The following is a 17623-nucleotide window of genomic DNA, read 5'->3' on the forward strand; positions in this document are numbered from 1 at the left end:
TGTGCCCTACGGAAAGTCAAAGTTGTGTTTTGGGATTAGAAAATGCAGTGTAGCTAAATCACTTGGCCAACCGTGGCTCCATTTTACTGTTTCCATCAGGTCCAAATATCAAGGTGTTTGACTCATAAAAACTATTTGAAATTCAACCCCATGTATGCTTTCATTGTGCTGTACTTAGCAGATATCTGTGTTTAGGAATCAATTATTGGATATGTTCAGTGCATCTGGAAACAGCTTGTCAATCGAGAATACGATATATTACATACACTATGATTTTTATTATATACACTAGTAGCCAAATGTGATGTCAAACTCTAAACAATTGACATCTTGGCTCTTTATTCAAATATTTTATTAAAGTTGCATTAAAAATCTGTATGAATGTAGCATTGAGGTCTTGAAGCTCAGCTTTGAGAAGAATTAAAAAAATTACACACATGTGCAAAGTTTACATACAATATACAATGACTATTTTTATATACAATGACTACAAAATATTACCACAAAAGAGGATCAATAAATATTATTTATTTACATATATTTTTTGTTGCTTTTTTGTATATGCAAATAAACACAGATTTTCTAATATGGCTTGTGGCTTGTCCTTTTTGGCAATTTATTTTTTCAATAAATACCCTAAATGTTTAATATTTGTGCATTTTGTACCATACACCATATTTTGATGATTTAATCTAACCTGAGGTGGCAATAAAAGCAAATATTGTACAAAACTCCCCTACCCTCGGATACAGACATCATTTACACATGTACTACTGTATATTTACAGTAATGCATATAATAAAATGTATAGATACAGTGTATATCGGTGTCATTGCTCTTCATGACATGGCAAGTGTCATGAACATGAAGAAGAACTTCTGTATGTTTGTGACAACTGTCATTAAGTGTAATTCGTTCAATTATGTCATTTTTAATGCAAAAATGACATTAGTTTGAGATGTCTTTGTTATGACAACTTGACATAAACCAATGCATCATAACTTGTCATGACAACTTGGCATTACCAAGACAACTGACCATTTTTTACCAGTGATACAAATTTAATTTGTCATTAAAATGTCATTAAGTGTTAATACTCTGTCAAAGAGTTTTATAACAACGTCATGAATATTTTTCTTGACCTCAGCTACAGTGGTACAAATATAATGTGTCATTAAAATGTCATTAAGTGTTAATACTCTGTCAAATAGTTTTATAACAACGTCATGAATATTTTTCTTGACCTCAGCTACAGTGGTAAAAATAAAATGTGTCATTAAAATGTCATTAAGTGTTAATACTCTGTCAAATAGTTTTATAACAACGTCATGAATATTTTTCTTGACCTCAGCTACAGTGGTACAAATAAAATGTGTCATTAAAATGTCATTAAGTGTTAATACTCTGTCAAATAGTTTTATAACAACGTCATGAATATTTTTCTTGACCTCAGCTACAGTGGTAAAAATAAAATGTGTCATTAAAATGTCATTAAGTGTTAATACTCTGTCAAATAGTTTTATAACAACGTCATGAATATTTTTCTTGACCTCAGCTACAGTGGTACAAATAAAATGTGTCATTAAAATGTCATTAAGTGTTAATACTCTGTCAAATAGTTTTATAACAACGTCATGAATATTTTTCTTGACCTCAGCTACAGTGGTACAAATAAAATGTGTCATTAAAATGTAATTAAGTGTTAATACTCTGTCAAATAGTTTTATAACAACGTCATGAATATTTTTCTTGACCTCAGCTACAGTGGTACAAATAAAATTTGTCATTAAAATGTCATTAAGTGTTAATACTCTGTCAAATAGTTTTATAACAACGTCATGAATATTTTTCTTGACCTCAGCTACAGTGGTACAAATAAAATTTGTCATTAAAATGTCATTAAGTGTTAATACTCTGTCAAATAGTTTTATAACAACGTCATGAATATTTTTCTTGACCTCAGCTACAGTGGTACAAATAAAATTTGTCATTAAAATGTAATTAAGTGTTAATACTCTGTCAAATAGTTTTATAACAACGTCATGAATATTTTTCTTGACCTCAGCTACAGTGGTACAAATAAAATGTGTCATTAAAATGTAATTAAGTCTTAATACTCTGTCATATAGTTTTATAACAACGTCATGAATATTTTTCTTGACCTCAGCTACAGTGGTACAAATAAAATTTGTCATTAAAATGTAATTAAGTGTTAATACTCTGTCAAATAGTTTTATAACAACGTCATGAATATTTTTCTTGACCTCAGCTACAGTGGTACAAATAAAATGTTTCATTAAAATGTCATTAAATGTTAATACTCTGTCAAAGAGTTTTATAACAACGTCATGAATATTTTTCTTGACCTCAGCTACAGTGGTACAAATAAAATGTATCATTAAAATGTCATTAAGTGTTAATACTCTGTCAAATAGTTTTATAACAGCATCATGAATTCTCTTCAGTTTATAATGTTTTTTTATGTTTACTCTAGTTGTCTAAGAAATAAAATCAATCATCCAATAATAATAATAATAATTAATATTCATAAAATTATATTATATTGCATTTGGAGACCGATTCACCTAAAATTAAATGAAAATGGTATAATAGTGGGTTAAGCCATGCAGCATTGGGTCCATATCGCTTCAAAAACAGTTCATTACATCAAATTAATTACATTTCTATGTCAGAAAATTTCAGAACACTTGTTCAGTTGTCAGTTTTTTGTGCATTGTGTACATACATAAATTATAAGAACATGTTAAGTATAATCTTTTGATGTGTCTGTTGCATTTTGTTAAGGTATTTAAAATTATTTGACAGAGTATTAACACTTATACACTTTTGATGACATTTAAATGACAGGTTAATGTAATGTTAACCCATAAAGCTAGGTTGTTTCCTAAGTTTGATTTGAATTATTCTGCTATGTCATGTTTATAACAGATCTATGACTGATTCAAGTTGTCATAACAAAGACATATCAAACAATGTCATCTTTGCATTAAAAATGACATAATTGAACAAATGACTCTTATTGACAGATGTCATGAATGTGCATAAAATCTCCTTCATGTTCATAACACGTGTCATGTCATGATTATGAATGTGTTATGTCAGTCATGTCAGCTGAGACAGTCTAAGAAACATGAGCAGTGAACCATAGTGCCATAGTATCTCATTCTGCACAGGTTTCTCACCTTGATAACAATGTGTCCCTTTCTGGTACCCGTGCGATCGAGTTCACGGTGCTCCTTCACCATCACAATCTCCCCCTCCTCTTCCACCTTCTGCATGTTTTTCTCTACTTGGTTTAAAATGCAGCAGTAATCCTGCTGTGCTATGCACACAAACTAACAGAAGGAGAATGAACGGAGAGAAAAAGCAAGAAAGGAAGCAAATTACTTTCAATATGCTGCGGTACATTCAAATGATTCCCAGTGATAATTAAGGCAGGGCATTGAAACAGCGGCAAGATTTTATTACAGCTAAATTTTCTTTAATCATTGCATTATTCTCATGCTTAACAAATGGGCAGGGCTACATCACTTTTGCAGTAAACGAGTCGCCACAAACCACTGAAATAGGTTAGGCGGGGAATAACTGCCATTCACATCCTTAATTATAATTTGGAAATAACGATGAATATTAAAAGAATCTCATGGGAACTGTTAAGAAATATCAAGAGCATATGTTACTCTATAATTTTTACATATATATATTATGCATAAAGAAAATAAAGCCAATTTGTAGGGCAGTTAAGAGTTTTTTGGCTTGAGAAATTTGTTTTACATCATTATGCTGCCTTCTCTTTGGCCAAAATTGATCACATATGTTTACCCAAAGGGTAAATTTATTTTAAATTGAGATTTATACATGATCTGATAGCAGAATAATTAAAGCTTTCCATTCATATATGGATTGTTGGGATAGGACAATATTTGGCCCCGATACAACTATTCGAAAATCTGTAATTTCAGGGCACAAAAAAATTTAAATATTGAGAAAATCGCCTTTAAAGTTGTCTATATGAAGGCCTTAGCACTGCATCCACTCACAAAAATAAAGTTTTGATATATTTACGGTAGGAAATATCTTCATGGAACATGATCTTTACTTAAAGGAACAGTATGTAGGATTGTGGCCAAAACTGGTATTGCAATCACAAAACTTGTGGCTCAAACTGGTACTGCAGTCACTCAACTGGTGGCCAATAGACAAAATGACAACATAAACATCAGTTGAGGGCTGCAACTCCACTTTTTAAATGACAATATCCTGGCCAGACCACTGTTGTCAGTGATATAAGTATTTGAAATGAGAATTAGTTCTTTATGTCTAGTGACATATCAGGGCCATTTTATGATTCATTGATATAAATTTCTTACATACTGTTCCTTTAATATCCTAATGATTTTTTTTAGCATAAAAGAAAAATCGATTTGTATTTTAAATCCATGCTACTCAAGACTGCTTTTGTGGTCCAGGGTCACATATATCATTCACCAGTACGACAATGCCAAAACAATCAACCATAAAGTAAAACAAATCTACTGGTACTTCAAAAAGGCATTGCATTGTAAGATTTATCCCATTGGATTGTTGACCCACCTGGCAGTCATCCACCTTGGTCTTCATCACACCCTTCATGTACTCTTTCTCCATGGTAGGGGATACACCAAAGCTGTTGCCCATGCACAAGATTTCTGTCCGGCCATCTGGGTGTGTCACCTCCACAGAGCCATTGAGAATGACGGACCATGAGTCCAGCTGCAAAAAAAAAACAAAAAAACAATGACAGCAAGTTAATAAATAACCCCCGCCTCACATTTACAAAGCCATTATAAATGTCATTGGGGAAAGATATACTGATATTAATAACTTACATCCAGGTTGTTTTATACATGTATACCTTTGTGGTGAATCATGATTCAAAGGCAAATTGGTTTGACACCGACTGAAATCACGCACAAACACGAAATTACATACTGCTGGTATTTAGTCCTTTTGCCTTTTGATAACAGCGTGACACGTAGTCGCTGTGAATCGCACAAGCCTGGAGCCCTGTCCTGCTTTCAATTATATGCATGCATTAGGGGAGAAAATGGCTCTTTTTGGCATGTCAATATTGAGATAAGAAGATAAGTGATCCCTGCTGTACCGCGGGCATCTTGTAATCTCAAGATGCTGAATGCTGGCATTCATTCAGGTTTAACAGAGCAGAAGCTGAATGCCTGATTGGCTGATGAAGGGGAAGCACAGAATGATGCTACATGCAAGTAAATCCAAGGAATCGAAGAAATGAAAGAAACAGTTCACTCAGAAATGATGCTCGTGGTTTCTAAGTCATATGGCATATAGTTTTTCACCTTGTTTTATGGTAAACTATTCTCTTAAAGGGATACTTCACCGATTTAGCATTCAGCTTTGTATCTGTAGAAACCCGGCAGTATTACTGAATGACCATGTTTCCCTCCCTCATTTCCCCCTGAGAGGAGAGATATCTGCATTTTGGTTCTGCAAAAAAGTCCTCCGATGATGTAATATGACGCTTTTTGCATCATCGGAGGACTTTTTTGCAGAACCAAAATGCAGATATCTCTCCTCTCAGGGGGAAATGATGGAGGGAAACATGGTCATTCAGTAATACTGCCGGGTTTCTACAGATACAAAGCTGAATGCTAAATCGGTGAAGTATCCCTTTAAGGGGAACATGATATTCTTTAATAAAATTATAAGTAAAGCCTGAGTTTAGAGTTAAATAAAAAACTACTGCCGAAAAGCTATGATACATGCTAATGATGTAGGAAAAAGTGCATGGTATGAACTGTATTTAAGGTACAAGGTCATACAGTATGTACAGGTTGAAAGTTAAAGGGTAAAGGTTCAAGTGAGAGGAATAGGGGCTAATGGTACGTGCTCATGTAACATCAAGACCGACTGACCTCTTCACCATCATTAAGTACGATGGTGCCGGCCCGTTCCACTACAGCAAACACCATGACAGCACAGAGCTCCCGTCTGACTGACATGGTCATGTTGGCAAAGGCTGGTAGCTGGTGCATGAACTCCAACAGTTGCTCTGAAAAACATTGAGAGACAAGAAATGTTTGAGAGAGAGAGAGAGAGAGAGAGAGACTGAGGGTCTTGCAATGATGATTTTTCCCTCTACCAATTGCAGTTTGTGCTTCCCAGAAGCAGAACGGAAAAACACTCTTTCCATGGCTATAAAAATAACAGCAATTAATGCATTATTAATACAAAGCTATTTTTGAGAACTGACTAAACCTTCTATATAATATACAAGACATTTTATACACAACAAAAGCTCTTCTACGGTGAAACCCCCCAAAAAATAAGTATTTGGACTAAAAGCAAGTGTATTTTGTAAATGTATAATATAAATCAAATTTCAATACAAATCAATTTTGCCCCTTTTTGTATTAATGACAGCATGTGGTCAATCTTCCAACGACATAAATATCTTTAATCTTATATTTTAAATCCTAAAACGCTTTGAACACGGATCTACATTTCTGTTAAGATTGTCTGTTGAATGGTCTATGTACAGTTTCCTTGCCGTTTTTTCCAAGAACACAGTTGACCGAGGCTCTTTTGTGCATTTGATACAGTCTTATAATTATTATACAAATCAGTGTAAAACTGTAGATGACCTAGACATGCTTAACAGCACTACAAATACAATGTTCTGATTAACATCCCATAGACAATTTGGGTAATACTTTACACTGCAAAAATGACTTTCTTACTAAGAATTTTTGTCTTGTTTTTAGTAGAAATATCAAAAAATTCTTAAATCAAGATGTATTTTCTTGATGAGCAAAATGGCCTAAGAAAAAAATCTAATCTTTAATGTTAAACATTTTCTCACCCTATTGGCAGATATTTTAGTTTACCCGTCAATTAAGAGAAAACGCTTCCCTGCCAATGACGAGGATTTCCGGCTTTCCGCAACAGCGCTTTTATCCACCATTATCCTCAATTTATAAATCTCGGAAATATTGCCCTAGGGCAAACAGCTGTATGTCCGTGTAAGTTTTGAGGATTGCTCTGCGTCTGATCTCTATTAAAATTCCTTCACAAAAATTGAATTATCTCAGCTTTTTGAGAGGTGATAAAAGAGAACTAATAAAGGTAGGATGAAACTTTTTTGTATGAAAGCAGAGGCTCTGTTTTAAAACATTGTATGTTCATATATTTTAAAAAGAACATTTTCTGGAAGGCAAACTTTTGTGAAAATCATGAAAAATGCTTGCGCTGGCTGGCAACTTTTTAAAAAACACTGGCGGGGAAAGAGCTAAGAAAAAAGTAATATTTTTTCAAGATATTTTTTTTTAATACATTGGTAGATATTTTTGCTTGTTTAAAGCACAAATTGACTTAAATTGTTTTTTTTTTGTCTAAAAATATATATTCCCTGTTATTCTGCTTTGCTGAAATTGTGAAAACGTCCAATCGAAATAAGCTTGAATTGAAAAAACTTCTCCTGCCTTAACTGCTATGACAGGGCTACACAAAGCCTAGAGACGCTTAGTTGAGAGCGAGTGTGTAGACACATGATTTGGGGTTTTGCTCTGTGCCTGTGGCCCGTCTGGGTACTCGATGACCTGTGCTTGGCACGGCTGCACTGAAGCGGAACTGTGGAAGCGTCCCAGCCGATCAAATTTTAATGTGCTTCGAGAGGTTTTGGCTGAGAGAATGACCTAGAAATAAACCGACACAGCTCTCCCCCTCTTTGCTATTGTATTCTGCGCGACCTTTCATTGTCTGCGCCTTCCTGGAAAAATGTCCTTCCTTAAGTATACTCTAAAGTTATGCCTGAATAACCCCATTGTCTTTGAAAAATTTGGTCAATGTTGCTTGATGTTAATAAGGTATATCTTACCTATATCATCGTCCGTTCTGTCCATGGGGTCTTTCTCCAGGCAGTCTCGGACAATGTCTCGGCTCATGAGGGGATCTGAGGCACGTTCGATGTCTTCCTCATCGTCATCCTCCTCGGAGTCGACGGCTGTCTCGGGCAGGCCACTGAGGTCCATGTCGCCGGGCTCACTCTCGGTGGCCTGTGTATTGGAAACAATGATCAATCAATCTTAAACTGTCATTCACTGATCCAATATACACAACCACAGTCTTGAAATAGTGTTCATTTAATACGTTTTTTTGACTTTCTATGTTGAGAGATGTAAGATGCTAATATCAGACGATGAAAACAAACACACTTTTTACATTCGGGTATGTATATACGTATACCTCAACCAAGTAAGCATGGCATTTGCAATAGCAAAATCATGGGTTTGATTCCCAGGATACACACAAACTAAACTATATGTCTTCTTGAATGAACTGCAAGTCACTTTTGGACTAATAGACCTGCATAAATGTAAATACAAAATTTACACCTGCACAAGACATCAGAACACAAAGAGCTTACATGCTCCCATTTGACACTGGCTTTATCTTAAGTAAACAAGTCAACCAAGAAACACAGCTAGACCAGTTAGTTAAAACACAGTAGGTAGAAAAAAAAAACATTATGTCCCCCGCAACCTTATTCCACATCCAACCTCGAGTCTCTCTCACCTGCCTGTGAAGCCCCAGTGAAGCGCTTTTTCTCCCCGCAACCGCCCGCAATGTCACCCTGACCAGCTGCCTACAGACGTCGGGTCCCAGCCGCATCTTTACAGCTCGGGCTTCCAGTCACTTTTAATTTTTTAAGCCCCTTGACCTGAGCTTACACAAACGCTTGTCATTTCAACTCAAATGACCTGCGTTACTCATCAAATATTCAGACGCTGCTGAAAGCAGCCACTCAAAGGGCGAACTAGGCGGGGCACTGTAAGGCGGAGCTATTATTTGGGAATGGGGAGGGATGTTGAAGGCAGGTGGCAAAATACACTGATAATAAAAATATATAACAAAACTATAACATACTATCTTTGTTAAGCGAAGATTAAATACTAGCTGAAAGCCTCCGTGATATCAAAGATGCTAAATAATGAGACACATTTTAAAGCTAAGACTGGGGATTACACATAAACTTAGATAGATCTATGCAAAAAAGTGTTAAATAAAACACTTTAGCATATACTATAATATGTACTATAGTAAACTGTAGAAAAATGTAGAAAAAGCCTTACTATAGTAAGTACCATACCATACTACACAGAATGCTTATGCTATATATGCTATTTTATAATTACTGTAATATACTATCATGTACTTCAGTATTTCTTCCTATTATGGATTATAAAAGTATTCGGTGTAACTAACTTATTTTCCTTACAACCTTTTCAAAAGAGAAGCTTGATTGTAGTTTAACAACTTTAAATTGTTAAGTATGGTAAACTACAGTTTCAAAGCATCCTGACTTCCTATGAGTTTAAACAACAGCAATCATGTTGAGAAAAGGTATCAATAGTTGACGATTAATGGGGTTTCAAGATCTTAAAATCAATAGACTAAACAGCCACCTATTAGCTGAACCTTTTAGGATGTACATTACATCACATCTTTATCCGGACATGGTTACGATGATAACCAGCCTCACATCATTAAACACAACATATTGTACATGTTGACAAACCGATCACATCACTTTGGGGTCGTTCTATCAAGTTTCCTCAACCGGCGAGATGCAAATCAGATCGATGTTAAGGCTAAGCAGGAAGCAGAGCCGCTTCTCCACGAAAACTGTTAAGAGCTAATCATGGACGACAAACATACTGTAGCGGTGGTAAATACATTGCTGCTGATGATGGGACTGATCTTTCAAACTGTCATGTCGGACGCGATCCATAGCAGTGTTTGGGCGGCTGAGATGAGCGTGAGGGGAACATTAATATTTCAGCGGGGCTATTCTTGGATCAATGCTTTCAAGTCTCCCAGAAGAACCTGTGTCATGATTTATTCAAAAAATGTGACCGTGCTGGCATCCACAAGGAGGATGTGGGCCATTACTCTTGACAACAGAAGCCATGGGTACTGTAAGATACCTATATAGCTACATCAGGCACCCTAGCATGCCTATGTAATGCTATCGTCAACATATCAGTGCAGGCTCTGAAACACGCTACTATATTTATGTATGTTAGACATTATAGATAATGTACTGTAAACTGTCACTGAAGAGGTCAGGGGTTAAAAAGCCTTGTTATTATTAGCTTTATGAGATTTGAAACCATTTTGTAATTGACAATTCAACATAAGCTTTTTTCTGATGATGCACTACTACTAACAACTACTAATGACAATGATAATAATAGTAATTATTAATAATAATATAATTACTATTAGTAATAATAATAATAATAATAATAATAAGTAATAGAGGCCACTCACATAACTGTTGAATGATTATGCTTTTCAAGCATCTTGGCATATTAACATGTGCGTTAATATGTGACGCGGATGACGTGTTATCCTCAGACATGTTTGCGAAGTTTTTTTTTTTTCAAACTTACAGCTACGTCTCCCTCAGACTGTAAACGAAGCCCGACCGCACAAAAAAACAGCTGGGGCGCACCAGATAACACGTCAGCCGTGTCGTACGTCATCAGCGTCAATGCAGTCACGTGACTTTAGTCTTGCGCATGCGCTTCACAACAGACGCGGAAGAGAAGACAATGCTGAATAAAGCATAATTTTTGGACCAAAATGTATTTTAGATGCTTCAACACATTCTAACTAACCCACTGATGTCCCATGGTTGGAACAACATGAGGGTAAGTCATTAATGACTTTATTTTCATTTTTGGGTGAACTATCTTTGGGTGAAAAGATAACTTGTCAATGGCGGGGAAAGACTTAATAGCATTAACTTATATTACATTTCCTTTCCACAGCTTCTCCACAGTATCAAGTGTCATTTTAAAATACACAATTACTTTAAATTTGAATAGATTTGATTGGCTCTCATTGGTTTGTCGTTCATTAGTAAAAAAAATTGCTCAGAAAGTGATTCCAATGATATCGTTCCTTGTATCTTTATTGTTATAGTTGTGAACTGTGTAATTCTCTTTAATTTAGACTAATTTTTAAATAGTTATCGTCCAGAGTGTAATTGGTCGTTTAGTTTCCTCTTGTTTTATAAGAAAGGTGAGGAATATTGTAGAGCAGCAAGTAACATTGGAAGGAGATCACAACCTCTTTTCATGAGGTCAGAGTCCAGCTGTTAATGAGGCTTTAACAGATGGCTATCAGGTCAGGATCAGAGATGCTGCATACACTAAATACACTTCTGCATACGACCCGCTATCAACACTCTTTAATCCGCAAACACATCAGAAAGGAAAATCAATTAAACAGCCAGGCAAACATCAACCCGTACACAATTAATCAGATTTATGGAGACTCACACACGCTCAGAAGCAAACACACATATTTTCACAGCCTGACACAGATATGTAAAAGGTGAAATGAGGTTTCTTTGTCTGAAACTCACTCGTTCAATTTCACAAGTCATTAGCTAGGCTTCAGTTGATAGGAACTGTATTAGAAGATATGAACTGAGTCGCCTGATCTTTGAAAAGCTCCTGTAGCTCAACTGGAAAAATAATTGAAATTTGACTTTTTGGTATTTTGGCACATCTAATCACTACGAATTGTTGTTGTATGAAATGTCTCACTTACAGATTGTAAAAAGCAAGTGTCAAGTCAACAGTAAAAATTTACAATTTTACAGAGAGAAAAAAATTATAGAGGATTAATTTATTAAGATTAAACTATTACTATATTAGTCCAAACAAGTGTTTACAGCAGCACTGTATAAAATATCAGCACATTTACCCATGCAAATTCAGAACTTGTAATTTGTAACCCTGGACCACAAAACCAGTGATAAGCAGCACAGGTATAGTTGTTGCAGTAGCAAACAATACATTGTATGGGTCAAAATTATAGACAGGCATGAAAACGGGTCAGGGGTGAAAAAGGTGAGAAGGGCGCTCGAGGGGCGATGTGGCCTCTGATGGGGCCGTGAGGTGGGAGGACCCCCCCAGAATAAATATTATGGGCTCATTAGGGAACATGCTGTAACTTAACTTATTTATTCTTCAGGCATGTGAATGGCCAAGGACAAAAAGAAGGAAGGAACTCAACATCCCTCCACGTGCGCAGAAACAAAATTCCCACCATAACATACATGACCATTATTTCAATTATTTAATTCTGACGGACAATTTAGATTTAAAATGTAAACATTTTACTAATAACAGAAACCATATTTAATTAAATGGGTTGATAAATGTGGAAAGCTGTAACAAGTAGAATTCCCTTACTATTTTACATCTGCAATAATTTTATTTTGCCATAATCTGACCATCAGTCACAAGGCCATACAATTTTAAGTTGGTTTTGCAATAGGGTGGACCTGAAGGCCTACATCTAATTTAAAATGACTTAATTTTACAATATAGTACTGGTTAAAAGAATTACATTATGGTTTTTGAGTCATGGGTTGAATAATTTTCAGATAAGCAAAAAAGTGATGTGGGAAAATAAAATAAGAACAAATCAAGACATTACAAGCATATAAAATAGAAAAGAACAAAGTTACAAATAAAGTAAGATCTAACAGTATTGATTAGGTAGAAAAACAGTATCAAATTAACATAACACTGTTTTCATACTATAAATTAAATATAATTAATCTTTTTAAAGCTATAAAAGTTATTTTCCTTTTGTCTTTTGTAGTTTGATTAACATTATGACTCAAACATATGCATTTCTTATGAGACGAACTGTCCCTTTAACAACGGAGAAGCGATCTATACACTGACACATGATCAACTTCTCACTTATAATAAACGACTGTTTTTATGAGAATACTTGCAGAGACTGTGGTATTACAATAAAGTTTGTGCGTATATCTCCTGTCAAGCCCAAAAAAATATGCGTTTGCGTGATTTTTGAGTTTGTGCACGTATGCGCACTGAAAACAGTTCACTTTAGCATCTTTGTCGCTCAAATAGTCTAAAATCGCTTAAATGTTACTGTAAACGGTAAACTTTCTTATGAACTGTATTAGTAACAGTATGTTCTTATTACAGCATTTCATGCAATATTTAGCAGTTTCACCATATTTACATTTAAGTACTTACAGCCGTAGTCTAGACTAGTAGACCAATGTGTCTTACAAGCGAGGAGTACGTCCATAATTCGTTCCAATCCATTCCAACAAAAATCTTTTAGGTCACTTTGCAGTGTCAGTCTGTGTAGATGTGTTGTTTTTAATTGATTGACGCATTAGAATTCTACAATGATAGTTTTACAGCGTTTTGTGTTGACTTTACGTGCCGAAGGCAGTCGCTCTACGCAGCTTCAACAAGCTTGTATGACGTAGAACACAGAAATGCGGATGACATCACAGTAGCGCGAGAGCCGTTCGAAAGCAGACTTTCTAATGGCTTCTCGATTCACTCTCGTGATACTTTGATGTCACCTGCCTGCCTGTCGGTTTTTGCAGCGCAGCATGAACTCAAACAAATCTAATGTCTGTGATACATGTTTGGATGACGGCGAAGGGCGCGTCTTCAAACAACGCGCGCATACCCCCCCTCCCCCCAAAAAATTTTTTCTCATCGAATCTACATGATTCACGTGGGTCACCTTTTTGGATTCAAAACGGCGAATTTCGCCGAAAGGTGAGGGATTTTCATGCCTGTATAGAATTTTGTAATGCCAAAAATTATTAAAAGGTGACATAGAATGATTGAACGGGGTATTTATCCTTGTTCTGTGATGTGACAAAAAAAATTTTTGTTTGGGTCTGTAATAGCTTCCTAAAAACCTCTCTCAGATAGCTCTATTAGGGTGGGGGATTTTAAACAAGTGGTTTTGCACCTATTTGGCTCCCCCTACTGGCTTAACTTGCAATCTCATTACTGATTGGCTGACTTTGCTGCCACTCAAAAAATGTAGCCAATTATTTTAAAGTGGAGGGGAAGTGAGATGCCTGTGATGTCATAAGCATCAGTTTTTCAGATTGGGCCGTTTTCTGCCTGACATTTCTAAAAGAGGAATTACTATGAGACTGAGATGTTTAGCATGTCTAGCACTTTTGTATGTTCGTGAATGCGGGTAGACTACCATTATTCAACAAAGACAAGGTAAAAATGGTTTTTCATTCTCTGTCCCCTTTAAAATATTAAGTAAAGATCATGTTCCATCATATTTTTGTAAATTTCCAACCATAAATATATCAAAAATGTATTTATTGATACTAACATGCGTTGCTTAGGACTTCATTTGGAGAACTTAAAACGTGATTTTCTCACTATTTAAATTTTTTTGCACACTCAGATTTCAGAAAATACTGTTGTAACTCGACCAAATATTGTCCTATCCTAACAAACCACATATCAAAATGGAAACCTTATTTATTCCCATTTCAAATAAATTGACCCTTGTGACTGGTTTTGGGGTCCAGGCATAGAGTATGCCCTTTATTTTGATAGTTCTGTAACTGATGGGATAACCCGCTGTCAAGCAAGACATTGTGTTTTTACCTGGTAGATGTCCGACAGGCTGCTGCTTCCAGAGTCACTGGTGATGCTACATCCTGAGTGACTGGAGGAAACGTGCGTCACCTGGGGGTGAATCCCGTCTGCCAGGTGTAATCTGCTGAAGTCTGCCGGAAGCTGTTTATGGAAACAAACATCCATGGCATTAGGACAGAGTATAGTTATAATATGCAACTACTGTAAACATTATGACAAAAAGTACAGTCTCTTTGCTTAAGACCTAAATCAGACATCCAATCCAACTACAACCAAATTCCAGGCAGACCAACACATTGTTTGTTGGTCTTCTCTTTTTATTTCCAACAGAACCAAACAACTCATCTGCTAATACTAACTGATGTTGACATGTTTTTTGTAGCACAAGCCCTTGCAGCCAAAAGCTCATAAACTAGTTGTTAAAACTATTTCTAAGATATACCAGGGTTGACAACTGAAATCACACAGAAATCCAATTCCAGTTTGACTTTTTTGTAATTTTGGAGATTGACAGTGTCCATTTTCTTTTCACTTTAGTCTGTAAAAAATATATCTAATTTCTTATTGTGTGCCACTGAAGACAGCTGGTACTGCAGCTCAGTTAGTATTGAACTAGCAATGCAAACGCATCTGGAAAATGAATGTATATTAAAAATAAAGGTGCAAATGTTAAAATAAAATGAGGAAAAGTGAATGTTGACACAATGCTACTACTCAGGTTCAATATCTCATGTATGACTTCAGTACAAATAAAATAGAAATGATCTCAGACGGTAAAGCATATCATATGTCCTACACACTTCCCAGAAGCTAAATGTGGACCAAAAAACTGGAGGAAATTATATTTCTGATAATGTTATATAATGAGTCCTGGCATTGGATTATTTCTTCAGTTTACAGCACGAGATTATTAATAAAAGACATGGTATATAAAATTTCAGCATTTATAATGTTAATATCTTCTGGTTTAGTGCAAGTATGCAGGTCTGTTTTGCAGTGATGCTCTGTATTTGAAGGGGTGCGGCTGAAGGAATAAAGTGTGTGTGTGGGCTTGTGTAAGAGGAACGACTCTGACAACAGCTCACAGATAAGAAGCTAAGAACCAATTTCATCTAATATTGAGAGCACACAGCACACGAGGCCACATACAGATAAAGCCCATTCAATCCGGTTCCGATTGTGTCCGTGTTCGTATGTGTGTTCACGAGTGAAATTGCTTTTTTTAGGGTACTATTGGATCAGTCCTGGCAGCTGTGGCAGAGTATAGCTTTCATACAAAATGCATCTGACCTAATTTCCACTCCCATAATCGTATACATGCCGGAAATGCAGTCAATTTTCCCAGGAGGTGGGGAGCTTGAACAGAGAGAAAACTCTCACAGACTGTGAGTTACAAATATATTACAAATATACAGTAACAAATATATTTGCTCAAGTATTATTCCTAGAACAATACAGATAGGGTTAGCATGAAAAAGGCGAAAAGACACATGACAGCATTAATATTCCTCATCATATGCACTGATTTAGTCTTTTAATACAGCCATGGGATTTAATGCATATTAATAAGAGCTATTTACACCTGAAAAGAAGACAGGTAACATAAGAGGACAGAATTAATGTGAAAATGAAAGGAAAGAGAGAGAGAGGGAGGGGGAGTAAATGAGAAAGCGAGATAATGAGAGAGAGAGAGAAAAAGAGAAATTCATCCAACCCTACCCACAAATCAACTAAAGAGAGAATAAATATAAGGGATGGATGGATGGAAAGAAAGAAAAAAGGGGGGTAGACAGAATAACAGATAGGCGAGAGAGAGAAAAAGAGAGCACTATAAGAAAGACACTTGAAGAAAGAAAGAAATAAATATACTTGAAGAAAGAAAGATACTTAAAGAAAGAAAGAAAAAAGAAAGATACCCGAGTAAAGACAGAAAGAAAGATACCTGAAGAAAGAAAGATACCAGAGTAAAGACAGAAAGAAAGACACCTGAAGAAAGAAAGAAAGACAAATACCTAAAGAAATAAAGAAAAAAGAAAGAAAGAAAGATACCTGAAGAAGGAAAGAAAGAAAGATACTTGAAGAAAGAAAGAAAGAAAGACAGATACTTGAAGAAAGAAAGAAAAAAGATACTTGAAGAAAGAAAGATACTTAAAGAAAGAAAGAAAAAAAGAAAGCTACTTGAAGAAAGAATGAAAAAAGGTACCAGAGTAAAGACAGAAAGAGAGATACTTGAAGACAGAAAGAAAGAAAGAAAGAAAGAAAGAAAGAAAGAAAGAAAGAAAGAAAAAAAGAAAAAAGAAAGAAAGAATAAGATATTTGAAGAAAGAAGAAGAAGAATACTTGAAGAAAGAAAGACACCTGAAGAAAGAAAGAAAGACAGCTACTTGAAGAAAGAAAGAAAGACAGATACCTGAAGGAATAAAGAAAAAAGAAAGAAAGAAAGATACCTGAAGAAGGAAAGAAAGAAAGAAAGATACTTGAAAAAAGAAAGAAAGAAAGAAAGAAAGAAAGAAAGAAAGAAAGAAAGAAAGATAGAAAGAAAGAAAGAAAGAAAGAAAGAAAGAAAGAACGAAAGACAGATACTTGAAGAAAGAAAGAAAAAAGATACTTGAAGAAAGAAAGATACTTAAAGAAAGAAAGAAAAAGAAAGATACGCGAGTAAAGACAGAAAGACATATACTTGAAGAAAGAAAGAAAGAAAGAAAGAAAGAAACATACTTGAAGAAATAAAGATATAAAGAAAGAAAGAAAAAAGAAAAGAAAGATACTTGAAGAAAGAATGAAAAAAGAAAGATACCCGAGGAAAGACAGAAAGAAAGATACTTGAAGAAAGAAAGAAAGAAAGACAGATACTTGAAGAAAGAAAGAAAAAAGGTACTAGGGATGCACCGATAGGATTTTTTTGGGCCGATGCCGATACCGATTTAAACAGACAACGTCTGGCCGATACCGATGCCGATACCGATATTAAACACTTGTATACAATACTATACAGTTGTTCTATTAGCTAGTTTATTTCTGCATCAAATTATTTTTACTGAACATGGATTTGGTCTAATTAACATTCAACTGACCAACATAATAAGAGAGGCACAAATTAA

The 17623-nt window shown here is 35.3% G+C and overlaps 1 protein-coding gene across 1 annotated transcript in view; it reads right to left on the reverse strand.

Moving 5' to 3' along the window:
- The window catches only part of rapgef2b (Rap guanine nucleotide exchange factor 2b), a 124531-nt gene that overhangs the window by 22802 nt on the left and 84106 nt on the right, over positions 1–17623 (reverse strand). Inside the window, exons 7-11 of the mRNA XM_073812057.1 lie at positions 14532–14663; positions 7910–8087; positions 5949–6085; positions 4615–4773; positions 3204–3356 (exon numbers count right to left, since the gene is read on the reverse strand). Coding sequence (XP_073668158.1) covers positions 3204–3356; positions 4615–4773; positions 5949–6085; positions 7910–8087; positions 14532–14663 — 759 coding nt within the window. The remainder of the gene's footprint in view (positions 1–3203; positions 3357–4614; positions 4774–5948; positions 6086–7909; positions 8088–14531; positions 14664–17623) is intronic.

This window comes from Paramisgurnus dabryanus, chromosome 16, assembly GCF_030506205.2.
Source record: "Paramisgurnus dabryanus chromosome 16, PD_genome_1.1, whole genome shotgun sequence".
NCBI lineage: Eukaryota > Metazoa > Chordata > Actinopteri > Cypriniformes > Cobitidae > Paramisgurnus > Paramisgurnus dabryanus.